Source organism: Vidua macroura, chromosome 2 (assembly GCF_024509145.1).
Source record: "Vidua macroura isolate BioBank_ID:100142 chromosome 2, ASM2450914v1, whole genome shotgun sequence".
In the NCBI taxonomy this organism is placed as follows: Eukaryota; Metazoa; Chordata; class Aves; order Passeriformes; family Viduidae; genus Vidua; species Vidua macroura.
The window spans coordinates 75,419,197-75,445,547 of NC_071572.1; the positions used below are offsets into that span (position 1 = coordinate 75,419,197).

The 26,351-nt window shown below is 47.2% G+C and overlaps 2 protein-coding genes across 4 annotated transcripts in view; one reads left to right on the forward strand and one right to left on the reverse strand.

The window, feature by feature from the left end:
* The window catches only part of LOC128803153 (alpha-2-macroglobulin-like protein 1), a 25,562-nt gene extending 21,914 nt beyond the window's left edge, over positions 1-3,648 (forward strand). The window contains exon 35 of the mRNA XM_053969806.1: positions 3,586-3,648. The gene's annotated coding sequence lies outside the window, so the exon portion shown is untranslated. The remainder of the gene's footprint in view (positions 1-3,585) is intronic.
* On the reverse strand, positions 31-24,731 carry LOC128803202 (alpha-2-macroglobulin-like protein 1). 3 transcript variants are annotated; one of them, XM_053969876.1, is made up of 36 exons: positions 24,553-24,731; positions 22,221-22,407; positions 21,721-21,883; positions 20,935-20,987; positions 20,624-20,644; positions 19,218-19,371; positions 18,710-18,794; positions 18,039-18,159; positions 17,810-17,927; positions 16,816-16,925; positions 16,299-16,469; positions 15,840-16,064; positions 15,650-15,713; positions 14,991-15,136; positions 14,686-14,835; positions 13,268-13,465; positions 12,517-12,604; positions 11,741-11,894; positions 10,724-10,952; positions 10,236-10,359; positions 9,935-10,056; positions 9,508-9,559; positions 9,029-9,112; positions 8,493-8,669; positions 8,107-8,188; positions 7,084-7,240; positions 6,424-6,498; positions 6,116-6,287; positions 5,425-5,639; positions 4,935-5,150; positions 4,408-4,523; positions 3,672-3,762; positions 3,306-3,374; positions 1,997-2,099; positions 1,269-1,310; positions 31-213 (listed from the first exon to the last, which is right to left on the reverse strand). In XM_053969876.1, the coding sequence occupies exons 1-35, from the start codon at positions 24,621-24,623 to the stop codon at positions 1,270-1,272; spliced, it is 4,404 nt and encodes a 1,467-aa protein (XP_053825851.1). In that variant the 5' UTR covers positions 24,624-24,731; the 3' UTR covers positions 31-213; position 1,269. The 3 variants fall into 3 exon arrangements, with proteins under 3 accessions (XP_053825851.1, XP_053825852.1, XP_053825853.1); XM_053969877.1 differs by having other exon boundaries at positions 20,624-20,641; positions 24,553-24,730; XM_053969878.1 differs by lacking the exons at positions 18,710-18,794; positions 20,624-20,644; positions 20,935-20,987; ... (1 more) ...; positions 22,221-22,407; positions 24,553-24,731 and having other exon boundaries at positions 19,218-19,343.
* Positions 24,732-26,351: the final 1,620 nt, after the last annotated feature.

A 26,351-nucleotide genomic window follows, 5' to 3' on the forward strand; every position in this document is an offset into this window, starting at 1 on the left:
AGACAGTAAACCTGAATAATCATTCAATCAGACAGTTCTAGTCTTCTACTTTTAATAAGATGCCACACACAGTCTGAGCATTTCAGAAACTAACTGCTCAGCAGGAAATTCCAAGCATTTTCTCTTTTCTTCGTATCTCCATGTGGTGACAATTGGCAGGGGTGACAAAGGACTGATGGGCAGAGACTGCAGATGAGGGATCTATCCCTGTTCCTGTGAAGACAATAAAGGACAATAAACAAAAAAAAGTTCCTGAAGTATTAAAACTAACCACTGGGAACTTAGGGGCCTTTTTTATGCCTTGTGACAAATGGTACTGTCAGGCCAAGAAGGACAGAGCTCTTATCACCCAGAGGGTAGTTGGGCACTGGAACAGGTTTCCCTGGGAAGTGGTCACAGCACCAAAACTGACAGAGTTCAAGAAGCATTTGGCCAATGCTGTGAGGCACATGGTGTGACTCTTGGGGCTGTCCTGTGCAGGGACAGGAACTGGACTCCATGATCCTTGTGGGTCTCTTCCAACTCAGAATGTTTTATGACCTAAGATTCTCTCTCACTTTATCTATACAAAGCTTATGTCAGAATCTCCGGTAAGGGTGTAGAGTTTGTGGCAAACATCCCAGGACAGGGCTGTGTACCTGCCTCAGGTGATTCATGGAGCAGGTGGCTTTCCCAGTCTTGTGGGCTGTGGGCAGGAAAGCACAAAGGTGCAAGGAAAGTTTAGAGCAGGGGCAGGCGTTGGTCAAGCTTAAGCTTTGTCTTTGCACAGCATAGAAAGAGGATGGGCAGGTGTCCATTCCCTAGTGTGGATCAGAAGGCAGGCTGAGATGGAGAAAGGCTTGGCACTGAAATGTGGCCAGGCCCTGCAGTAAAGGTGAGCATGGCATGTTGTGTGCACAGGGCTGGAGGGATGTGAAACTATAGGGAAAGTGCCAGGAAAGGGAACTGTGGTGACTTGAATAAAGTGTATTTGATGCAAAGGGCCAGGACTGGTGATAGTACTTGGTACATGAAGTCCTTATTTTCTAAAACATATCTCCAACTTTGTCATGATCTTGTCACATCAAATCTTCTACTTCGGTTCTCTTTCCCTCACTGGGACCACTGGGATACAAAAACTCATCCTCACTTCGCATTGCAAATTGCTTTCTACCCTGGACCTGCAGTCTGGCAAGTTTCTTGACCAAGGGCCTTTGCCTGCATCTCCCTACCTTTCCATATTCTTCAGGACCGTGCCTGTGATAACAAAAGAGGTCTTGGGCTCTCACCTCACTTGCATGGGACACTGTAGCTCATCACTGCAGTTTCTTCTGGAAGACAAGAAAGAAAGTGCTGGTGAGGCACATTGTCAAAAACCCAGGAAAGCAATCCAGCATTGTGCCACTGTTCCCAGGAGTGGTGTTCCCTCAGTTTACAGGCCACAACTCCCCTCTATGTGACACATGAAACCACTGGTGTGTGCCCATGACTCTGCAGCTGGTCAGGATTCACCCAAGGCACGAGGCTGCAAGTCCCAAAGAGGTCCATCACAGCTATGAATGCTATGCAGTTATGAATGCTTCACTTTCTGAAGGAATAGCAATCCCTGACACATTTCTAGCTTTTCTTCCCACTAGGAACCCCACAGCACAGAGGACAAGTTGGTTTTGGTTTTATTCTTCTAAGGGGGCCCTTACTTTTCTGAGTCATCCCCCCACTATGATCCCTCTGCCTTTTCTGTCTCTGACAAAATAAGTGCTCAAAAGCACAGCTCATTGCTCTACTCTTGCTGGGACAGCCAGACCCTCAGTGGTTCTACATGCCAGCATGGAGTTCTGGAGTCAGAGGGAGAAGGAAATACCATTTTGAAAACCAACAAGTTAAATTCATGCCTAGATAGCTTCTAAAGGACAGTCAGATAACCATGGCAGAGATGGTATTGTCTTAGACTCAACAAAATTCAGAAATTTTCTTTCCAGAAGTACATTTGGGTGGTTTTTGCAGCATCTGAGCTCACCTGGCATATAGTAATCATAGATCTTGATATTGGCTGGTTTATGATCCTTCACTTGCATGTCCTGCTCCACCAGGAAAGTGTAGGTTTGAGGCTGCCTAGTCAGCTAAGACCAAGAAATGCAAGGATTAAAAACAGAAAAGGACAAAAGTCCTGTAAGACAACCCCTTTCACCTACTTGCACTCAGGCTCTGTAGAGACCTCACCACTGTAACACATCTGTTCTGCTTTCTAGTCCATTTCAGAAATATCTTTTACTTCCCATTCTATCTCCCCTTTTTGGTCACCAAATTTAACTCAGCTCATGAGGAACATCAAAAAGCTATGGAGTCAGTGTGCACTACCTAAATGGCATGCTAGTGTTCCCCACCAATCCCACCTTCCCTTCCAGCTCTACTCTGAGCTCCTTCATGCACCTGGCCTCAGTGGCTACTTTCTTATTCACAATGACATCAGCTCTTATTCTCCAGTCTCACATAACCTTCATCCTTAAGCAGACAAATACAGGCTGTGGACAAACATCTGCTGTAGGGTAGTGGTTATATGACCTGCTGTTGATTGCGGTGTACCTTGTGTTACCTGGCAGCTTGAGCTGAAATATTTCTCTGTATTTTCTGCTCTGTGCTGTAGATGTAATGAAAGCAGCAGCTCTGCAAGCCTAATGCATCCATGTGACACTAACCCACTTCCTATGGGGCCTAGCTCAGCTTACTGAACCTACTGACAGAAACTGAGGATGAAGAATCACAAAAATGCTCCTTAGAAATGCTGGAGTTTTAAATACATGCCAAGTCTCATTTCTGTTTAGGTATTCATGGAGCTAGAAAAAGGCTGGAGTGGTTGTTAATCTGTTCATTCATGAGGTTGTGGAGTGAGCACTTCTGTTCACACAACCATCTGGTTTACTTTCAAATGATCTTGGCAAAATCCATGAGAAATCTTGCATGGTCTCTGCTGCATTCAGGTTGCTTAAAACCTTTTTAAGATTTCAGGCTTGCTTGGATTTGATAGATGGATCTTATTACTACTCCCCAGTCCTACTCAGGCACCATATACGTGGACTTTCAATAGTCTCTGAACAGTGCCAACAGATATGCTTAACATGAGAGTTTGCCTTGTTTCACTCAAGTTAAGTAGCCCTGTAAGTGGCTCTACAGATGAACAACTGCCAACTGACACTTCTCCAGATCAGCAAATGTGGCTGGTATGCAGGAACAACAGCTCTGGATAGTTAAAATAGTAATGAAACCAGTAAACAAGAATAAAAGCTGTCAGTCCATAGCCCCTTTAATGATGCCCAAATTACACTCACTTCCTCCAGGTAGAGAACGACTTGGTCAGCTTTGCTTTCAACTTTCTTCACTAAAGGCATTTTCTTTAGCTGAAAACAGGGGGAAAATATCAGAAAGGCTTTAATAAAAAGCAGAAATATTCAGGGGTATTTGTCTTTGTGGGGCAAAATATTTGTGATGGGCAAATATTTACATGGCCAGGGAAGCTGTTAATGTAGGGAAAGGCAAGGTGCAGCTTGGAAGAGACTTTGAGTATAAGGATTTCTTAGGAGGAAAATAACCCTGTTTCTCTGCCCACAGGAATGATCACATTTCAGCATATGGTCCTGCATGATGGACATCCATCACTGTTCCCATCCCAGCTGGACACAAATTCGCAGTCTCACCTCTTCCAGTGAACCTGCCACGGGGCTGTATCCAGACAGCAGCTCCACTTGGATCAGGACCATGTTGGTGGACACACGGTTCCCTGTGTAGCTGCAGCAGGAACCCAGGGGACAGCACTAATGTTACTTTCTGAGCCATGATCTCCAGATACTCCAGCCCAGCTTTCGTACTCAGGTGGAGGAATGTGCCTTTCTTTCCAGTGTTTCTCCTGTAAGCATACCTCTTTCTGCACTGTAATAAATCTTTGTGCTTCCCTTGATCTCACTTTTAATTGTGCCAAGGAGAATAAGTTCCTTGGAAGCCGTCTGGTGTTACCTTCTTTAGGCATGGCAGGGAATATCACATCCTATGCCTGTTCTCTTGGCAAGAGAGAGGCAGGAGTACAGCAGAGGAGAGTGGTGTGACAGTCAACCGGGAGCAGAGGAGGGAACACTAAGGAGTATGTGGCAGTCCCACAGGACCATCACATCATTAGTGTTTTGAGATCTAATCCTAGAAGGGGCTGATACCCACAGACCTTGGGAGAATTTGTGGTGAGGGGCATGGGACAAGACAGGACTACAGCCTGAGCCACCCGTCTGGGGCCTTGTGCCTCACCCAGCTGGGGAGAGCACAGCGGGGTCACCTCAGCACTTGGACCCCATGAGTGAAGGGGAGCCCTGCCAGCAAGAGACTGGTGTGGTGCCAGAAGTCTCTCAGCACAGGGGAGGAAAGGGGCAACTGAGTGTCTCCTACCGAGCATGGATGGTGACAGGGAACTGGGTGGCGTCGGGCACGGTACACTCCGTCTGCACGGATACGGCAAAGGTGGCCTCGCTCCTCAGTGGAGGGATGTGGTACCTCAGGATGGCCTGCCAGGACAGAAAGAAGCTGGATGGCAGAGAATAGCAGGTTTTTTTTTTTTTTTTTTTTTTTTTTCTGGAGAGTATTCTTGTCTAGACTCAGCTACTGTTTGCTGTCTTGTGTTGGTGTAAGAGAAAACCATGTGGCAGAAGCAGAGGTTCTGTAGTAGTGCACTGTTCCAGGTGGATTTCTTGGAGGAGAGAAGCTGCTCTAGGTGGATGGAGATGATCCAGATTTCATCTGGGGAGTAGATGTTACCTTCCTTTTGGATCACAGCTACCCCCACCATCCTTGAAGCCCAGATTCTTGCAAGTTACTACAGCAGTTTGTTTTCATGGTTGGCTAAGTGGCAAGGTAACATGTTCTCTGACTTTCAAGGCTTTTCACCAGACACACTTCTTCTTCCTGGCTGGGCTTACCTGCAGGAAAAGACACCCATGGCCCTGCACACGCAGGGTATAATCTTGGGGAATTGCTGGCAGCTCCACTGTCTGCAGCAGGAGGCGATTGCTTTTGTCTACTCGGAAGTTTTGGCTGAACCCCTTGGAAGTGAGAGAAACCTGAAGATCAGGGCTATCCTTGCTGAAGATGTTGGTTGCATACAGGGCTAGGGCTTCCAGAGCAGCAACTGTGTCCTGAGGAAAAAGAAAAACATCAGGAAAAGTAGGATTCCTGCTTCCTATGCATGCCCAGTCCTTAGCATTTTCCTCCCACACACTACAGCTATAGCACATTAAGGGTTGAGCTTTTCCCTTTGGCTTTTAGCATGGGATTATCCATAACTCCCAGGACCTGTAAATCATACATACTTTTTAAATTTTTTTTTTTTTTTTTTTTTTTTTTACTATTGAACCCACTGCTCTCAAAAAACCAGCATCAAATCTGATGATGATGGCTCAAGGGCATTACCTGGGTTGAAGCAAAGCCTCCATATGGGTTTTGTTGCTTGGTGAGCCAAGACACAATCTTGGATGCCTTTTTGATTTCATCTGATGACAAACTTGACTTTGTAAGATGAGCCATGAGGATACTAGATGTCAATTCCACATCAACAGATGGAGCCCGATACCAAGATAGGGAATCTTCTTCCTGTTTGGACTGTTGACTCCAGAATATTTGGTCATCTAGAGGTGGAGTGGGAACATTTATGGAGTGTGTAGCTGTATTTAGTGACCCTGGAGTTTGACTTAGCCCCTGTATATAGGTACTAAACAAACATGTACATTGGACATAATACAGTTGGACAAGATATACATGCATATTTCCCTATTTGCTCCCCACACCCTGCTTTTCCCAGCAAAACCTTAGGCCTGCAGGCTGGGGAAGAGCTCCACAATATTTGTGAAGCTCCCCTGATTCGGGTGACTGGGAGGCCAAGACTGTGAGATGGTCTATAGAGACAATCTGTCTCACAGTGTAGATATTACCTGGGACAGCTTGGCAAAGTGAGGCTTGGATAGCCAAGCCTTGGACTCCCCACAAAGCTCTGGCAGTACTCGCCCTCCCCTACTCCTGCCCTTCATTCCCATGGTTGTTCAACCCAGGGATTTCCACACAGTTCTGCCAGTAGCCCTCCTTCCTGCCCCGAAGTCTGTGGTACCTGATATTATGGCAGCCTTATCCAATATTTTGAGGATTTTCTGCCTGAGGGCTTTGTCCCCTGCCACTGCAAAGGCGTTTGCAGCCAGTGCCAGGCTGTAGAGGTTGGGACTGCCAGTATCAGCATGGACCAGGTCTCTTATACACTTCAGAGCTTTCCCCACAACCGGGTCCTAGGATACAATTGAAAGCACTCTCGTTACGGGAAGGGTGTTTGGGAAGGGAATGCAGGGTGGAAACCGAAGGCAGAGCCCAGGCAGTGCCTGTGAGAGGCTGCGCACACAGCCCGCTCCTGCTGCCGATACTCACAGAGTGAGGCATCCCTGAGTGTATGAGAGCTATCACGATCACAGAGCTCAGCCCCAGGCCTTCCTCCACTGCACCCTGCAGACACCACAAAACACAGATGAGGGATGCTATGAGAAGGGAGAGGGGAAAGTTTTCCAGTGCCTTCTGGTCCCCTAGCAAATGCCAGCATAGGCAACAGTGCTGGTCCTATTCCTTCTCCTAAGGAAGTGACAGGACTGGTATCCACTTTTAAAGGTCCTGCTTACCAGAGCAGCTCTCTGCCAGGATTCCCCAATCTCTTCTGGGTAGCTGATTCCCTCCCTCTGCTAGCACATTCCCCTTTCTCCTCCCAAATGTATGATTTTCAGTAGCAGATTTCAAAGCCAGGGGAAAGTGATGTTCCCACAATCCCGCTGCAAGGTGGTGAGTGTTAGCCCTTGAGATGGAGGTAGGGCAGGGCACTGTTTCAGTTCCCAAGTGCACATCAAATGCAAACCTTCATCATTCATAACTTGAAAAAGTGCCACAGTGACTAGGCAACCCTGAGAGTCACCCAAGGGTGACTCTGGGCACTTCAGAGCCTTCCTCCTGCAACAGAGTTCATTTGCTCTTGGCACCCAAACTGGACCAGAAAGTGAAGGAGCTCTGAGGTACCTAATGAACCACCAGGACATATCATACCATCAGACCGTTGTTGAAGAGCTTCCCCACACTCTTGAAGCAGCCAGATGGAGTCTGACTTTTAATCAGGGCACTGGCAGCATCCTTTATATTTTGTTCATCTATGTGGATGAAGTCCCGGGCTTGGCTGAAGGTCTTCAGGACAAGAGCAGTAAGCCTAGAGCCAAGGAAGGAAGAAAGATATAGAACTGAATTGTCACTTGATGCATGTCTCCAAGAGGAGACAGGAGTGTCTGTGTCTTCTACTACATTCTCCCTGTAAAAATACCAGCAGGCCACAGCCCCTGTGCAGATGGAGAACTGGAAGCAATGCACATGAGCTCAAGAAGCTTGAGGTCAGAGCCATGTGCGGCAAGAAAGAAAAAGTTCAATTTTTCAGACCTTCAGAGCTCTGCTAATTCCAACAGGGTACTTTGTTGCCCTGAAGAGCTGACATTTAGTGAGCTCACTCAAAGCTATTTCAAATCCTGTTTGGGCACCAAGCATTCTGAAAACCTGTAAAGAAGATGCCTTTGCTGCCAAGTTTTCAGAAGCAGTCTCGTTTGGGGTGCCCAAGAACAAACAATCCAACACGGGTACTTCAGGTTAGTTCATTGTCACATTTGACAGAGGTGTTCCATAGACTAAGAGGAAGATTTTGTATATTTATCAAAACAGATAAATAGGAAAAGTGATGGCATACTGGGGAGTGTGAAACCTGGCATGACATAAATGTTATGGAGTAAGAAATGGATATTGCTCTGGTTTCAGCTAGAGTGGAGTTTATTTCTTCTCAGTAGCTGTTACAGTGCCATGTTTTGGATTTGGCATGAGGATGGTGTTGAGCGAACAGCTGCGTGGTGCTTAATTTCCATCTGGGCTTAAGCCATGACACCTTCCAAAAGGTCTCAGGAGCAATTTCTGTTCAAAACTCTACACCTTCAGACTGCCTCAGATTCCCCAGACCAAAATCCAAGCCAGCTCGAGCCTGACCAGGTCAAACTGTTTGTTGTTCCTCAGTTATGTCTGGATATCGTTGCTTACCAAGTGTTTCCTGGCTCACTTCCTTCCCCAAAGGCACTGTATGAACCGTCTGTGTGCTTGTACAGGAGCTGCTGCTGATATCCTGCAGGAAGAGGCTGGGGGTAGTGAAGATGCTGTGTGCCTGTCCTGTTCTCCAGGAGCCAACCTGCCCCACCAATCCTGCTGATCATTACAGAGAGCATTATCTCTGAGGAATTTAGCAGAGGGGTGCTGTGTACTGCTTGTTCCGTTGACATGCTCTAGCCTGATTTACACTGCTGCAATTACCACAATGCCAGGCAAGTGATGCTGCACAAATCCTACTCAGCACCAGGCCTCTGCTGAGGCTCCTTCCACACAAGTACTGTAGTGGACATCACCAGCTTAACAAGTAGGAATTCACTCACCGCTTTCCAGATAGCCAATTGCCTTCTGTTTGATTTCTGGAGTCAGCTGTCCTGTTTCTTCAAGGTATCGTGTGATAAAGATATTTGGGGCAAAATGAACCATGTTCTGCTCACCACAGCCACTGGACATCTGGAGAAGCTCATCTATGTTGTCCAGTGCTGTTCCCATAATGTCACCTGTAGGACAGAACCACAGCTTTGGGAGCCATACACATTCTTGCGTGTAAAACAACTCTGGTCTCACAGATTCTCCAGGTAACCTGCTAAGACTGATCTCAGGTCACCTCTGCTCACGTGATGTCTAGAGACTGTAGGAACAGTGATATGGTACTTGGCTGTCTTTCCCCTGGCTTGGTGAAATTATACATCCATGCAGTGCCACTTGTATAGGAGAGATAGGATATTGCTCTGGAAGACAGTACCACACCTTGCTGTACATATTCCCTTTCATTACTTTGTTTGCTAAAGAAGACACAGTGGCACCAGAAGACATGTAGGGGAAAATATTGCTTCCCAAGACTCTTCTAAAAACTCACCTAAGAAAGAGATGTGGGCTCTCTCTGACCCAAGGACAATGTTCTCTGGCATAGTGAAAGAGATTGTCTCTGAAGCCAAAGTTCCTGCAAATGGCAAAAACATCAGAACAACAGGCATGAGGAAGATGGCAGAGTCACAGTGTCCCCCAGGAGATGGTGTAAACAGGTCTGGGATCATCTCATCAGTTGGTGAAATCATCATTCAAAAGAGAGGATGACACAGAGATCCAGCCACCCATTGATGAGGGTCTGTGATGTGGTTAGGCAGTGGCTTGATGTTGCCAGGAGCTTTTAGTACTGGGTAGGGCTGAATGGCTTTGCCTACCCATAAAAGTTCCAAGATCCCTGACTTTCTGCTTCCTACACACCTCCAGAGAGTCCTAGAGGTGTTCAAACACCACACTGCTTCCATCTGATCTCTTTGTTCTGTGCACAAGCACAGCCCCAGTAAGATAGTAATTGAGGGTCTCTGCACCTACCTTCAGGGCACAGGAGTGAGGTGTGGGTCTTTTCCTCCAGCTGCCCCTCTGCCTGGTGGGGAAAAGGCTGGTCAGCTCATCCCCACCTTTGTGCAAGCACCTTTTCCATCCTTGTGGGCCTTGGCAAAGGGCTTCACATAGACAGCAGAGGTATCCATGCCAACAGTGAGGTTGTACTGGGAAACAGGTTTCTCAGCTGCTGCATGGCCTTTGACCCCATTGCCCTGCCAGCAAGCAGTTCTGACATTTCTGTCCCATCCAGTGGAGGAGCTCCAGTCCAATCCACCCTCAGAATCGCTCCTTGACCAGTCTCCCTGAGAAATGTGCCCACCTCCCCAGCTGACTTTTCCTTCCCAGAGCCACCCACCAGACTGTCTTGAGCCTGACCCAGCTCCAGCCTTGCCAGAACCCTGCAGTGCAGCCTGACCTTCACCAGTAGGTGTTTAACCACTGTGTCCTTCCCTCCGGACTCCGGCACAACAGCTGTATGCTCCGTGCAAACATCTTCCTGCTCCACCACCTCAGCAGTGACAGTGAAATTCACCTTCCCTAAAATCAGAACATCAAGAGGCCGGTTGGCACATCTACGCCTATGTTTTAGTTCACTCAGCCTCGGGCTGCTCACTCATGCTTTGCACAGTGGGCCAGTCTCCCTTCCAGCCCAGCTCTGGCTTCCTCAAGCAGCTCTGCCAGTGCTTCCCACCTCTGCCTCTCCCTTGACCCCTTACCTAGTTTTGTAGCCTTCACGTCCCAGGAAAATGTTTTTGCTGAATCGGGGCACAGGCAAAGACTGAACCTGACATTTTCATGAAGAAACTCAAAATCCCTGGAGTCCATTAGGCTAAGCTGGAGCTAGAGGTGAAACAAAAGGGAGTTCAGGTTACAGAGCTGCTGTTGCTGCTGTGTTTTTCCATTCAGGTCCTTGATTCAAATAACAATCAATCCCACAAGCTAGAGGTGAGTATGTTGATGGTCTGTTGCAGTATCTGTGGGACACCAGCAGTGTCCCATGAACATGCAATCCACATTTGTAAGGTTTGGCTTCTGGGGAGGGATAAACTGGTCAGTGATGGCTCTGTGTGGAACTAAATTGAACAACTTCTTCAGTGTCTTTTGCCCAGTGCCTAAGCGGGCAGCCCCTCTGTTTGGGTCTCTATCAGTAAAGTAGTTCCCACACATTCCTCTGCTCCAAACTATCCTGGAGGGAGCCACTCACCGCCATGCACTGCTTCAGGTAGCTGAAGACTTTGACTTTCAGGGGAAATGACTCTCCCCGGAAAACAGAATAGGGCAAAGTGGGTTCCACGAAGAAGGGCTTGAAGCTCCGCAGGCTGGTGGTCTCTGAGATTCCCAAGCCGTGGCTCTCCGAGGTGCAGAAGGTCATGGCTCTCCAGTCTGTGATACTGTCAGGTACTGTGACAGCTAGCTCAGCAGCCCCTGAATCACTGAGGAGAAAACAGAGTGGAAGAGGTTGTTCCCACCCTGGAAAGATTTCTCTTAGGAAGACTAATGCAGAAATTCAGACTATGAAATGGAAGTGCATGTGAAGGTATGGGGATTCCTGGCAAGTAGGACAGAGGTATGGGAAGGATAGCAAATAGGTGGGCAAGGAATGACTTGAGAGGAAAATGCAACCCAAAATTTGCTTCTGAGCAGTGCTGCACCCGAAATTCTTCTTTTGTGTGGGCACAGAGGGCTCACAGGGGCCCATGTTATACACCCAGTCTGTGCCATGGAGTATAGTGTCACACTTCCTATTGGGAAAGTGTGGAGACAATGGAACATGTCTCTTCTGAGGTGCATATTGACAGGACAAAAGGTAACACACAGCTGGAATGTGGGAGATTCTGACCAGACATAAGAAAACACCATGAGGATGGTCAAACATGGAAACACAATTTGAGAAATCTCCATCCTTGGGGATACAGAGTACTTTACTACAACTTGATCTAACAGGACCTGCCATGTGTAGAATGTTGAGCTATGGATCTGTGGAGGCCTCTTACATCCTTCAAGAGTGTGTGATGTTAAATTCCCAGAAGCATTTGGAAAATCTCAAGTGGAGACAGGAACTGAACCAAAACTCCATTGTCCTTATTCACTTCTTCATACCCCCCTCTTTTACTTTGTGCGCAGAAGGCAATAATGACCTGTCTCTGCTCCTGCCCATTCTCTTGACTGTGTCTGGTAGAAAGTCTGTATCCCTGTGGAGCCACAGCCCATAACTACTCACTTGATGGGAACCAGAGTCCAGATGAAAGTCTCTGGGAACCAGGTTCGTGCTGGCGCTGACTCACTGCCCAGCTTGGTGTGCTCTGCCTCAGCAGCTTCAACAGCAGCATCTGCTTCTGGGTACAAGCTCTCCAAGTCTGCCAGCTCATCAAAAGCTATTGGGAATACAAGCATTCATTCAAAGGCAGAGCAACTGTGAAACCAGGATAGAGAGCTCAGCCAGGAAAAGCTCAGTTCTCCTTCCCTCCCACTCCCAGCCCAAACCCCCTTGTCCTTTCCAAGATGCCCTCAACTTCGTTATTGTCTTCCACAAGACAACCCAGGAGGCCAGGGGGATTCCAGTATGTGTGTGCTCCCCCACAAGACATTTTACCTGCTCACAGTTTTGCTCTCATTCCCTGCAGAAAAGCCTAGATACTGCCCAATCTTGGTTCATTCTCTGGTTTCCAGAAAGACCTTTTCTAGTCTTACAAACAGATTTTCTTTCCTGAGACAGATGCCCCATTTCCTTTCTTGACCATATTATCTTCCTGCTCACCAGGTGAAGCTTCCAAACAGGTTCAAACCCTGCAGCCACCCCTGTGCCCCTCCAGTGCACTGGGTACACACTCCTGCCAGGGCCTTTCCCCTCTCCCTGTGGAGCACATCTCCTGAACAACCTCCCACTCATGTGTGTAAGCCACCCCCAGCTCCTAAGTACACTGCATGTTCAGCTGCCCATGTGCAGCCTATATGTTACCCGTGATCTCCAAAGAAACAGGAAAAATCGAGATGTACACATGTAGTCGTAGTCAAAAGTGGTCTGGGTGCGGCACTCAATTGGAGACTTGATTTTAAGGCTGGTTAAAAATGTTAGACCTGCATTCTGGAGGAAAGAAGGGGGAGAAAAGAAGGTATATTTCCATGGAGGGGTTGGCGTGTCCAAGGATCTGTCTCTTCCCCCTCCTCCCAGCATATCACAGCTCCTCTGTGTTGTTGTACCTCAGCACAACCTGCAAATTTATATCAGGAGAGAAGGCAGAGCTGTACTGCTCCCAGAGCCTGGTCCTCATGCCAAAGGGTTGTGGGGGTGACCACTTTCATGTGCATGCCTGTACACAAAGTCATTTTTTTGGCACCACAGTTTGCTGCCCACCCTAACCCAGACTTTTCTCTATCCTTCACTGCCATTCCTTTCTACTATTCTTTCTCTCCTTTCCCTGGGTTCCCCTTTTCTCTCAGGTGCTTTGCTTTTCTAATGTCCATTTTTTTTTCTGACACAGGCTGACAATCCACTCTGCTTCCAATCCCTAGAAACTCTGAAGGGGACTAATGGGGAGTTGGGTTCTAGGAATCTGCCTGATCAATGGGAATTTATCATACTGGGAGCATAGAGTGTCATTGATCTCTTAGTTCAGAAGCTTGGCAAATTCAGATCACAAAGTCACCAGCATTTACAGGAAAGACAGTCTGTGAAGCTACCTGTGCTGCCCTGGGATACAAAAGTGCTCAGCTCTGATATTTCAGGCTTTCTGGAAATTAGATTTACCTTCAGAAGTTCATAAACATCTGGTTGGGACACTGCATAAGAGTATCTGTTGTACATGAATGGTGACATCATTCCTGGTGAAAGGGTTGTCTGAGAGGCATCAGTGATTCCCGGGCTCTTGTGGATAGTGCAGTAGTCACTGTAGACATCTGTGAGGGTGCTGAGCTGCTCCTGAGCATAGCTGAACATATTATACACCTGTAGAGAGAGAATGAAAACAGTACAGGTCAGTGTGAGAGGTAGGAAGATGTTAATTTCTATCCAGAAATTTCCTGTGACCTCAGAGGCCGAGCTCAGGTCCCGCCTGTCACAAAAACCCAACCCCAAGTGTTGTAGATGTCGGTGAACCCAATGGGAAGAATGATGATGTCTGACTTAGTTCAGAAGGCTGAATGATTTCTTTATTATAATTATGCTATAATACATTAATATACTATATAAAGGAGGATACTAAAACCTACATGCTACTTTCTCTATCATATCTAACTACTCACAACTCATGACCCTGTTCCCCAGAGTCCAGACACGGGTGGATCTGATTGGCCACCAGACTCAAACAATCCTCACCAGAATCCAATCAAGCAATCACCCCAGGTAAACAATTCTCCAAGCACATTCCACATGAGAAAAACAAGGAGCAGAAATAGAAATCGTTTTATCTTTCTTTCTCTCTGTGTACCTCTATGAAAAATCCTGAGAGAGAGAGAAATGTGCTTGCCACACCCAAGAGGTTTTGAATTTTATGGAGAACGTCCACAAATTTTGGATATATAGCACCAGAGAAGAACATGAGCCCCTCTGGGGTATGGCTGCATAGCTGTGGCCACTTCTAGCTTAATTGTACCTGTGAACTGAATGCAAACACTAAGGACATCTTCCCTGCATGTGGGGAACATTGAAGAGCTTCTTGTCTGACTGAAGATGCAGCCTGGATCCACCAAGACAGTGTCAAGAGGCAATTCAGGTGTCCTTAGACCAAGGTCTAGAGGAGAAAAAGGACCCTTCCACTGCCAATACACCACTTAGAGATCACTCTGTGAATGGAAGGACTGTCTGGTTCACGTGAGCTGGAACAAAGACATGAAGCCTATCCCATGTTTGGCATTTTTTTAAACATGACTTTTTTTTCAGAGCACTGTCATGAATCGGTTCAGGAGATGGATGTCTCTTGCCTTCTGCTTGCCACTGTGGAAAAGCACTGTAAGTTTAATAAGGATGTGATTTCAGGCTGTAGCTGGGGATGACAGTGGGTTATTCTAACAGAATAAACCCTCTGTAGACACTGGAAATATTGGCTGGTGTTTGATGTTGGCCTTCATTTTTTTCTCATTAAACCATGACCTGTCCCCATTCAAGCACTTGTTGGTATATCCACCATGCCTTATTAGGCAGCAACAGTCAGCAGTGAAGTGACTCACACTATCCCTGGACAGCTCAGCCTCTGGCCTCAGGAGAAGGACGCTTTTGTCTACTGCACGGATGCTGCACAGGGAGCCTGGCGCAGCCTGCACATGGAGACGGACAGCCGATCCTGGGAGAGCCACTGCATCTGAGAAGCCAAGCTTCACCTGGAACAACAGAAGAAAGGGGGACTGCAGACACTGAGAGATGAAGGAAAGGGGAAGGTCTGGTTAATGGATTCTGCTGCATATCTACTGCCAGTTTGCAGATCATTAGCCACCCTCCAGCCTACTTGCCCCTCTGTGTTTTGTGCACTGCTTACATGGTTCCTGAAGCAGCTGGACACTTTCAGACGGAGGGTGTCAGCTGCCACTTGTCCCTCAGGGAAGGCAATGTAAACAAAGAGGGTAGCCATGGATGAAATGAGGTCAATGGGCAGAGTGATGTTGAAAGCCCCACTGTACTGACCTGAAGGAAGAAGGAAAAATTGAAAAAGTATGGCAAGGTGCAAGGAAGTTTTCAATCCAAGGATGACAGCAGCAATGTGCTCTTCCTCTGTAATACTTCTGTACAGATTCTTGCACAAAAGCTATTCTGCCTTGCTTCTGGGGAGGCCACAGCTAGGCCAGGATGGAGGTTTTTATAGTAGTGACCTTATATAATGACACACCTTGGCAACAGTGAGCACTTGGAAGAGAAATGACTTTCCACCCAAGCCCAGAAAGACTCCATAAGTTACCTTGGAAGTCTCTGACAATTTCCTGCTTGTCAGATAAACCTGACAGTTTCATCATTTGATCAGTAGGGAAAAAAAAAAGAAATTAAAAGTCAAAAAAGATAGCATATTTCCTACAGATTTTTTTGTGCCAGCTCTTTGGTTTCCTGTTAGTCTCAGATCTCTTTTGTCTCCTTCTCCATCTAGGCTGGAACGACTTTCTTGTTGGATCCCTTAATCTGCTCCTGGGAGTTAGATGCTTTTACCTGATGGTAGATCAAGAAGCACTGTTGTTTGGCCATGATGCACAAGGGACCCTCTGGCCATAACCTAAACGGTAATGAACAGAACAAAGGGTTGAGAGTGCCTCTGCTCCACGTTTCTGGGCCAGCAAAGGGCCCTGTGCTGACACAGACCGGGCTCAGAGCTGACCTCGCTGGCGCTGCCCGCACTCACCAGGTGGTAGAAGTGTGCTTTGGCAGCCCGGTGGCCCAGCTCTGTGGTGAGTATGTGGTAGTGCACAGTGACCTGCTGCACATCCCCACAGGCTGGCACTGCCTGCACGGGTTGGATCCTCACAGAGCTGCGGCTGGAGGAGTAGAAGGCCCTCAGTGGGAGTGATGCAGTGCCGTAAGACACTTTCACGTTTCGACCATTCGAGTCCTCCGGCTGGGATTTCGCCTGTGGCACAGAAAAAAGTGTCTGAGGATTTCCTACAGCTCTTCATACACCAAAACCAAGGCTGACTAAACAGTGGGTTCTGAACTATCCCAGCGTAGAGTGTCTACTACCAACTACACCAAGCTAAACCAGGTATATGTGGCTAAAGTATTAGCATAGATCTGCCCTTATAATGTATTTCAATTCTAGTTACCTACTTAGCTCCAGACTGGTCTGCAATAACTGGTTCCTAACCTGTAGTATAACTTTACTGCTGTTGTCCCATGCTGATGTCTCTAAGACGAAGGAGGCCATCCCAGTGTCATCTGTGAGGTAGGTCTTGGTCTGCTTCCTGCTCCCATAGGACACCGTAAGAATCACCTTCTTGTTCTTCAGGTGTGTCCCATTGGCACTTCTGAGTTCCAGCTGTAACAATGCAGAGAACAGTCAGAGTTGGAGGCCTCAGGACTGAAAATCCACATCCCAGCAGAAGTCCCAGTCTACTGTCTGCAAAGGAACTCTCAGTGTGATATTTAACTTCTCCAACCCTTCCCCATTTATGCAGTGGCCATCTCATCTGGCAAAGCCACAGATCCTGCAGTTGCACCTTGGGATAACCTCTTGGTAGATATATCAAAGGAGAGACTGGGACAGAGGATTGTGCTGGCAGCTTTAAGCAGCTCAGAACAAGGGCACCCCTGGGCACTTCTGTGCCTACCACCTGCTTAGGTCCAGCTACTGGCCTTTCCGTGTTTCTTCCCTTTTCACTCACATTTCCATAGTAGGGAGCTCCTTGCTGATAGTAGTAGCTTGTCCCCCAGAACTGGAGAGTTGTGATATCAAAAGTGACCTTGCAGTTTTCAGTGGTGTTGAACTCCACCCCTAGGAAAGACAGGAGGCACATGCAGGTATCGTGTCTAAGCAGGCATCAAGATTGGATAAACTCAGTTAAGGGGTGGACTATCACTCATAGGGCACTGCAGTTTCTCCATGCAGCTTCAGGAGTCATTTAACACACACGCACTCAGCTATAGTGCTTCCTACACTCTGACATGATAGAATGACAGCAGTCTATCTGGAGGTCTGTGTCAGATACTTCTCAAAGACTCTTTCCCACTTTAAGATGGTCCTACTCATAATTGTCCTCTTCCATTCTCCTTCCCTCCTCACAGCAGTCACTAGAAGGCAGCATTTTTCCTAGCCTTTCCCATGTCAGTTTGCAGTCTGCTGTCTTGTCTTGTGTGCCCATCTGAAATCACTGCAGTTGTTTGTTAAGTGGATGTGTGTCACTGCTTCTGGCAAGGGGCTGTGAAACATTTTCTTCACAAGAAGAAAAGGAAGGCTTTGCAAAATCTTGTGAGAGTAGGAACATTATAAGAAACCTTATCTCCCTATCTGGGATGTGGAGATAAATCTAATGAGGAGCTAATAACAGTACACAGTCAGGGCCTTGGTTATCTCTAGTTGCTCTGAATAACATCTCATTCCAATGGACTGTCCTAAAATATGGTTTAAGAACAAGAGAACCTGGCCTGGCCCACCTCTGTACACATTTTTAATGTGATGAGAAGATAAGAAAAAGCAGCTCTTGCCCATCTCTGTCAAAATAAAATTACTGCCAGAGCAGTCTTGATGACTCATCTTGAAGAAGCGGGAGAAAAGAAGGATGAACTCAGTTGTCTTACAGATAAAAACCCAAAGACAAGTACATTTTATGAATGTGTAATAGAAGATTTTCCACGAAGTGTAGAATCAGTTTTTATTACCTGTTCCACTTTCTTTCAGAAAAGCCTCAGCCTCCAGATTGAAATCATAATTATCACTGTGCTTCCGGTGGAAAATCTTAGTATTCACTTCAGTGGAAAAGCAGCCATCATCATTTGTCTGGGCATGTGAAATTGTATTTGTTAACCAATCATGAAGGCAAAAGAATGTTCTGTCTCTTTGCCCTCTTTCCTCCCTTTTGCAAGAGGGGAGGGTGTTTCCCGTGCTCACCTTGCCAGTGTAATCCTTACAAATACTGCGCTTGGCTTTGGAAGACTTCCGGTTATAGCGGATGTGTTTACGGCACACCACAGCCTTCACGCTACCCTGGACTGCTTTCCCATAGGTGTACCTGGCAACGGGAGCACAGAGGACTTACACAGAAACATTGGCTCAGGAGTGAGGAATGTCAGCTTTACCCTGTGGTTTGCAGCTCTACAGCCCAGCAGCCTGCAGTATATTCATGGGTCATCAGCTCAGCAGAGGAGGTCAAGAAGTACAAATGGCCTCATCAGATTAAGACAGAAGGCAGTGGTGGGTGAGCTCTCTCCACATCAACACTAAGTCCGACCAGGCAGGGCTAGGGGACATTGTGTTGGCCACAAGCCGAGCCATTATTCCTACAACACTGTCACTAACAAATACAGCAGAGGTGCTGTGTTGTAGGGCACATGCTACGTTGAGGGAATGCACCGCCACACTTTCAGACTCACAGAGAAAGTAGGGAGAGAGAATATGGAGAAAGGTGAGAGTCCAGGAGAATTGCTTAGCAAAGGATGACAGGGTACCAACTCTTGCGGGGAGGGTAGGGTTGGCAGAGACCATTTTGAGCTCAGTTATTGATGGCTGTGCATTTTCCAAACCAGTAAAAATGCACCTTCTGCCACGATAAGTCAGCTCACATGCCACAGACGTGGAGAGGGAAGTTTTCCTCTAGGATGGTGACCACCTGAGGCATCTGGATGGAGACACTGAACTTGGGCAGCACTGTGTGAAAGCAAGAGAAAGATAATTCAGTGAGAATAGAAAGACTTAATTTGCTCCAATCTTTCCAAAGTGGTTGTTTACAGAAAAAAAAAATCTCTCCTTTCATTCTAGCACATGGCCTGGTAGGAATACACCAACAGCCCAGCTAGGAGAATGGGACAGGAATAGGCAGTCTCCTCCCCAGAGCACAGCTGTGGGACATTGTCTCAGCACCATCTGCAAGACATGGGGGAGGAGAAAGCCGGTGGGCCTGGCTGAAGGTCAGTGATTACACCTGTGGGCAGGCAGCTGCATTTCCCAGGAGACAGCACAACCAGCACAGCTGTTCACAGCTGCATGGCCCATCCAGCTCTGTGTGTGGAGGGGCACTGGAGGCTGGCAATACACCTTCCTCTGCTGCCACCAGCTTCCCGAGACTCTTACCATACTCCTCTACCCTGAAGGTACATGTAAGGCCAGGCATTCTGATGGTGTACTCTCCGAGCGGTGCTTCTGCAGCCAGCGGGAAGGACAGGTCCACAATGCCTCCCACGGGTGTAACATCCAGCCACTGTGCAATTCGGTTCCCTTTGGGGTCCTGCACAAGTGGAGTAGAGAGTAGTTATTTTCCAGTGCAAAATGACTCCTTTGCAGGATGTCCAAGATACCAGGGCGTGATCTGACCACATATTCTCTTGTCCTGAGAGCCCAGGTCTACGGCACAGCTATAGTGCTCAGGTGAGTCCAAGCTCAAAGAGGAAAGGACTTCTCTCCCTGTCTCATTGACAAAGTAAATCTAGCATATCATTGTTCCCTGGTGGCACTGCCATCTCTGACTGCTGCAAAACTGTTGTTTACTGCCTGCCTGTCTCAATAAGAGAAAGAAGTGGTCCTTCTTTAGAGATCTCTGTCATCACCTGAGCTGGCACAGACCACAAGGTCACTGTGGAGACATTCTGCCTAAGGCATGAGCTACTGGGGAGTGATATTTTGAATCCCCAGGAAAGAATGGGGAAACGAGTCCAGGACTCCATGCAGGGGAACCACTGAGGCCCAGTTGTGAAGGACAGTGTTCTCCCACTGCTGGTTCTGGGAAGGCAGGGTGCAGAACTCTGCTACAGCCACACTGCCCAGCCAGTAGGAGCTTTGTGATGAGTTCATGCTTAATGTGGAACAAGTGGTCACTGCTGTTGGAAAAGGTGAAGCTGGATCAGAGTGCTATGTTTGCATAAACTGGCATAAAGTATTTCATAGATGTCTCAGAAACTGTGTTTATGTAATGACTCCTTGGTGGGTGTGACATGTATATTAACTACTGCCCATTGCTAGTTGGGACTCTGACCTCTCTGCATGGGTATTACAAATCCCACCACCCCTTTCAGGTGTCTTTCTTCAGCACAGTGATTACACTGAACAGATTTTAAAAATCAGCAGCCTGAAAGCTGCTTTAGGAAGTGTTTCTAGCTGTGCAGTCACAACACTAACTGGTGAAATGTTTGTTTTCTATATGGTAAATATAAAAGTCTCCTTAAGGAAACTTCAGGATTTTCACAAGTCTTCAATTCAGAGGCTAGAGGGTCTAGAATTCCAGTAACCACTCTAGGAAGGTTTGCTGGTTTTCAGTGGCACCCATAATTTACTGCAGGGATCCCTGTGTGATCAGTGTCGTGACATTCTCTGCCAAACTTTTGTGGACATGGAACGAAGGAAGGACAAGCAGTCGAGGACTGCTCCCATTCATTCTGAGCTAAATGACTTTCTGCATCGATATTTCCCAACCGCCATCTCCAAACCTGTGTCTTCCCCAAGGTGAGAAGAGTTCATCACTTTCAATAAAGTGGGAGCTTTACCTTCAGTTCCACCAGGCGCTGCTGTGGGGAGAAAACAACAGTTACTGGTGGGATGCTTTCAGGTAAGTTACCATCCACCTCCCTGGTATTTTTTAATTCCCCAACCATCCATCAGTCTTTTCTAAGCAACCGCCCATAACCCATGAGCAGCTCCTGTCTTGCAGGTGGTGCCCAACACTCTTTGTAAACACCCAAAGGAGTTTTGAGACCAGCTGTACACACATCTCCTGGCTGGGCCAAGCACTGATCTAGAAGACATGCAGGCAGCTCATAACATTTCCAGACTTCAGGTATCTTCCCTCTTGACTTACTGTTTCACTGCTGGCAATAAAGTTCTGATCCAAGGTCACAATCCGCAACTTGACTACAAAGTAAAAGGAAAACAGGACTGGCTGAAATTAAATCAAGTCTCTCAATAGTAAATAACAAGAACACTTGGCTAAGGACGATGTGTACACATGTTCCACTGAGAGGATGAGGGCAGCAGATAGAGCCATCCACTCCTAGGCCTATGCCCAAAGCCCTGCTAGGAGCTGGCAGCCTGCTAGAAAAAAAAAGTGCTAGCAGAGGCAGTGTGGGGCTTTCTGGGAAGACTGGCTGTGCTGGTGGGAAAGAATATTTTTCTGGACATTGGACCTGTGGTGGGCCACTCAGTCTTGCCTGCAGTGAAAGTCATCCCAGCGGAAGGTGTGCAGAGGCATGGGGCAAACAGCTGAACCCCGTGGTGATCTGGGCTGTGCAAAGGCAGTGGTGGGACATGTAGGTGTGTAATCCTCACCTGAGGAAGTCTGTGGGGAAGAGAGGGATTTAGAGCCCTGACAGACAGTCATGACTTTAACTGGAGCAATCATGAGTATAACACTGGGGCTTCTATATCTTTTCTCACGCATCAAGGAAAACACACAAGCCCTGTTCGCAGTGGCATACGGCATGCTGACATAGGAGAGAGATATTCCCAAACCTCTCAAAGCCTAGAAGGAAGCCTGTGGCTCATCTCCCTTCCTGAGCAGGTCCTGCTCAGAGGACTAGACAGTCCCCCACATTTTGTGGCCTGAGGACCACTCTCTCTCTCACAAGACATGGCATTCTGTCCATACCAATCTGTCCAGGTTTGTACACAGGCTTGTCTGTCTGGATAAAAGTCTTCTTGTCTGCATGCTTGATTAGGACTTTCTGTTTCTTCTGGAACTCTAAGTTGGCTTCCAAGACTGTGATAACAACAAAAGCCACTTCATCAGGGTTTCCAACAGGAGGAGGGACCTGCAGGTATAGTTATAACCATCATTCAGGCTGGATCCCATTCACTGATCCCAAGGTTTTTGGAATAACAATTATGATATAACTTTTGGGTTGCTCTAGTTTTTCTTGCCTGGAAAGACTTCACAGAACATTTCAAAAAGCTTTCCAGAAGAGTAAAATATTAGTGGGGCTACATAGCAGAAAGGACACTGGCAGACCTATGCAGGCTGAAGCAGAAGATTATTGGCCAGTTAAGATGTCCTTATGGGAAGACACAATTCTTTGCATTCCTGCCCAGCGAGAGCAGAACTCATGCAATATCCACCCTAGTGAAAACCCTTGAAAGTATCTTCCTCACCTGGAAGCTTGTGCAATGGAAGAAGGGGAGCTGAGAGATGGACTGAGCGATCAGAGTCTCATTCCCAGCTCTGCTTTGCAAGGTAACTGAGACATGGATCGGGACTGCTTGCTCTCTGCTGAGCTGGAGACACACTGTCTCTGAGAATGGGTAGTAGAGCTGAGATGGTATTGCCACAGCATAGTTTCTGTTGAAAAAAAAAAAAAAAAAGAAAAGAAAAAGAAGAGAGAAGTCAGGTTAAACTGACTTTCTAAGAGGGCAGGTTTTGACCTGTGTTTAGGTACTTCCTAACAGACTTCTGGTCTCTTCACTCTGCTGTCATGTCACCAGTGGGACATGACACTGTTCTCATCTGTAGGTACTGCAGACATTGACAGTGAGGCAGCACTATACGCTGCATGCACATATAAAGTTATAAAGTCACTACCTTACAAATTGAAAGTGAAAATAAGGTGAAGGGACCTCCCCACGTCACCCAAGGGATCAGCAGCAGCTTGGCTTTCTTGCAGGTTTCCCAAGTCTTCAATGTTTTCACTGAACCACACTACATCATCACCATCAGTTTTGTTGGCTGGTTTTCCCACTACTCTTGGGCTCAGAAACAATGCCCTCTGTGAGGGACCCAGTGTCCCAGCTTCATGTCCCAGCCACAGAGAGTCATGAGCACGTTCACTTCAGCTCCTGACACTCTTGTCCTCTTTGCTCTCTACTTGCTCTCCCATCTCTGCATCTACTCTGATCTATGTCCATAACACCAAAAAGCTGTTCACAGTTTGTTTGCTCCCATCTTTTACTGTACTGTAGCATCTAGGACCAACAAAAAGCCAACATTCAAGCAGATTTCAAGGTTCTTATCACTGACTCCTCCCACTCACTGCCTTTGGACAGGCTCAGCCAGCAGCATATTTTGCAGGAAGCAGAGGGCAGAGCCTGGAAATATCAGAAAAGCAGGAAGAAGGGAGGTGACCTACTGGCAGTTCTCAGCTGGAGCTCAGCACTCTGGCGAGAGGGAGTCAAAGTCCTGCTGGCTGGGAGCCTTTGACTGCTGTCATACTTGAGTGCTGCCAAGCCGCCTTGAGGATCTCAAAATACACACCAACATTTTGTTTTTCCTACTTGAGCTGACTCATGGCACCTCCCTCCTGCCACATGTGCCAAAGGATGGGATGAACACTAAAAATTCACTGCTTGAAACCTCCCACATCCCCCCTCCCCCCACCTTTGCTCTTAATGATCCTTTTCTCTGGAACATTTTCATACACCCCTTTAACATTTCATCCCTTGCCCTTGCCTTCTGAGCTGTAAAAGTAAGAAAGAACATCTCTGGGGCTGTCATCCAAGGGTCCCAAGACCCAAGCTGGATCATGAATCTATGAAAAAAACTGGAATACAGGCAGGACAGCAGACAACCTATGGAAGCAAGTGGTATTTCCATAAAGCAAAGCTTCATGCTGAAGGTAACAGCAGCAAGCAGACAGCAGTAAAGCACATCCTTTGAGTGGGAGCTTGTCAGCCTATGGAACATGTCCTAGAGGAAGTACTCCCACTGGAGAAGGTTTTTAAAACTAGGCTTGTGCACACATGCAGCAGGAGGGATCCCAGCTACAACCCACTGCCATATTTTCCACTGTAACATCTACTGTTCAAGCACAGTCATGCTTCTGTTTGCACTTGTGCCACGGCTGCAAAAGCAAACGCCTTCCAAAAAAGCAAGAACAAGTTCACAAGCCAGGACATCACAGCAGTGTGTGCTGGAACAGGAGTTGCATTTCTGACAAAGTATATGAAGAGAAGCTGTGCTGGGAATTGTCCTTGACAGAGGTCTGAGAAAAGGCGTGGTGGGAGCAGATGGCCAGCCAAGCCTGACTGAACACACTGCTGTACCAAGAGCACCCCTACCAGATACTTGGGCTCATGTTTGCTCACTTTGTAAAGACACTCAGCTTTGCTGGCTAAACTATTAAATGGTGACCTATGACTCTCGGAAGAAAAGCTTAGCCCAAAGGAAACATATTCTGGAACACAGCAGGAGACATGAGATATTAGAAGGTCAGAATTAAGCACATGCAGAAAGCTGGCAGAGTTGTTCTGCCTGAGTCCTTGCTGAAATACATGGTCTACATCAAAGGCACTAAAGGAAGAGCCAATTAGCAGGAGGAATGTAGGGAAAGGGCACGTGGAAACCAAGCAAAACCTTGGGAACGTGAGAAATTATACCTATCCACAAAACACTCCTCACCTTAAGACTTCTACCCCATTTCTGTCATACTGCTGCCCCCCACCAGGATCCCTCACAGACCAGAGCACATTTGCAAAGCAGTGAAGTTCTTACAGCATTGCAGGCATTCCAGCCGTGCTAGGCAGGAGAAGGATGCAGCCCCACAGGAAAATGATCCTCCACATAGCTGATTGCAGGTCGAATTCCTCCAAGGAAAGCTTAGCCACTCCTCAGTACCCCCTTCTCCCCTGCTCCTGCTGTCTTCCTTCTCCCCCTCATCCAGAGCCAATGTAGCTCGCAACTCCTGCCCTGACCAGACGCCCGTTCCTCCCTTGGCTTCAAAACCAAGGTGGAGATCGGGCTGCTCGTGGTTGGAATGTGGGCGGGAAAAAGGGGTGGTGACCGTGTTTACGGCTTACAAACCAGAGGCAGCTGCTTCGAGACTCTGTAAGGCTTGTTGGTGTTTCTCTGGGAGAGGGCTTGTCTGCCTTAGGCAGCACAGCTGCTGGCAGCAGGAGTACTTCGTTACTGTATTTGGTACAGGGGCCCAATTTTTTACTGGGGCGTCATCAGAAACATTTGGATACAAATTAATTCTTTGTGATGTCGGTGGATTTTTCTCAGTAGTTCTTCTTCTGTAGAACTTTTTAGGTATTATTTGCTTCTTACTGAAATTTCACTCCTGACCTGCAGCCTCCAGCTGGATGAGCCCAGGACTTCATATGCCAGTGTCCCACTTCCTCCCTGGAGGAAGGGAAGAACTTTAGAATTTTATTATCTTTTGGTTGTCTTTCTGTTTTTTGTCTAGCTAGTTTAGACTTGAACTCAAACCCCATTTTAATTTTGGAGACTCAAATGTGCTCCCAGATCAGTGACATACAGTGCTTTAAACCTGAGGTTTATCTGCAATGTCAGTGCTAGGTTGAAGGCTGGTGTGCCCCTGTTACATCAGACTGTGGTCTAGGAGAGTGGGTGCTAAGCACACAGATGGGGATTGTGCCAAAGTAAATCCCAGGGATTGCTTCAGCCAGGAGCAAGGCATGGGTGGATGGCAAATTCTCCCTGTGCTTGTGTACCTTTGGTTGTGCTCTGCTAAAAAACAGCAGGGGCCAGGACAGAATGAGGATGTCCACCGTCAGGTGAGGTTGTAACTCGAGGGCAAATTCATCCAAGCCCTATGAACTTCACTGCTGCCACTCGGGAGATGGAAACACAGAAATACACGGGTGCAGTGCCCAGGAAGAGTCTGGAGGAGAGGAGTGGTGGTGTCAGTGTAGAATCACCTTATGGCTATCTGTCAGAAGACTGGGCATTCAGCTTGGGCACATGTAAAGTAGAGATTTAATAAAGTATGTGTGGACTTTATTTATTTATTTATTTATTTATTTATTTATTTATTTATTTGAGTGTTATGCTTTATTTGGAAAGGCCAAACAGTGGAACTATGAGAGGAGTTGGCATAGGTAGCAGGAACTGCCCTGGAAAAGATTCTGTACCCAGGAGGATCATACATGGCTGGGAGGGATGGGTGGACAGAGGTAGTGATGCATGGAATGGAGGTGATTTGAAAGGTTTTTACTTCAAGCTTGGAGTAACAACTGGATGAGGGGAAGATCACTAATGTTGCTTTTTAAAAGCTGACAATGCTTTTTACAAGCTGAGGACAGTAGCTGATGTGCAGATTTGGCTCTCATCAGAAACTGCAGCCAGGATCCAGACCAACCCCAGATAAGATGAGACTCTCCCAAGTCCCCTTCAGCCTGAGTTAGAGACATATATTTCCATATATCTGGTCCCAGTGTCCTGGCACCCACCGTGGCCTAGAATACCACCTGAGTGTGTGGGTGGAGAACTGTGCTATGTGACCTTCACTCTGCTGTTGGCGGGAGCAAGTAAATATTAGCTCATGTCAT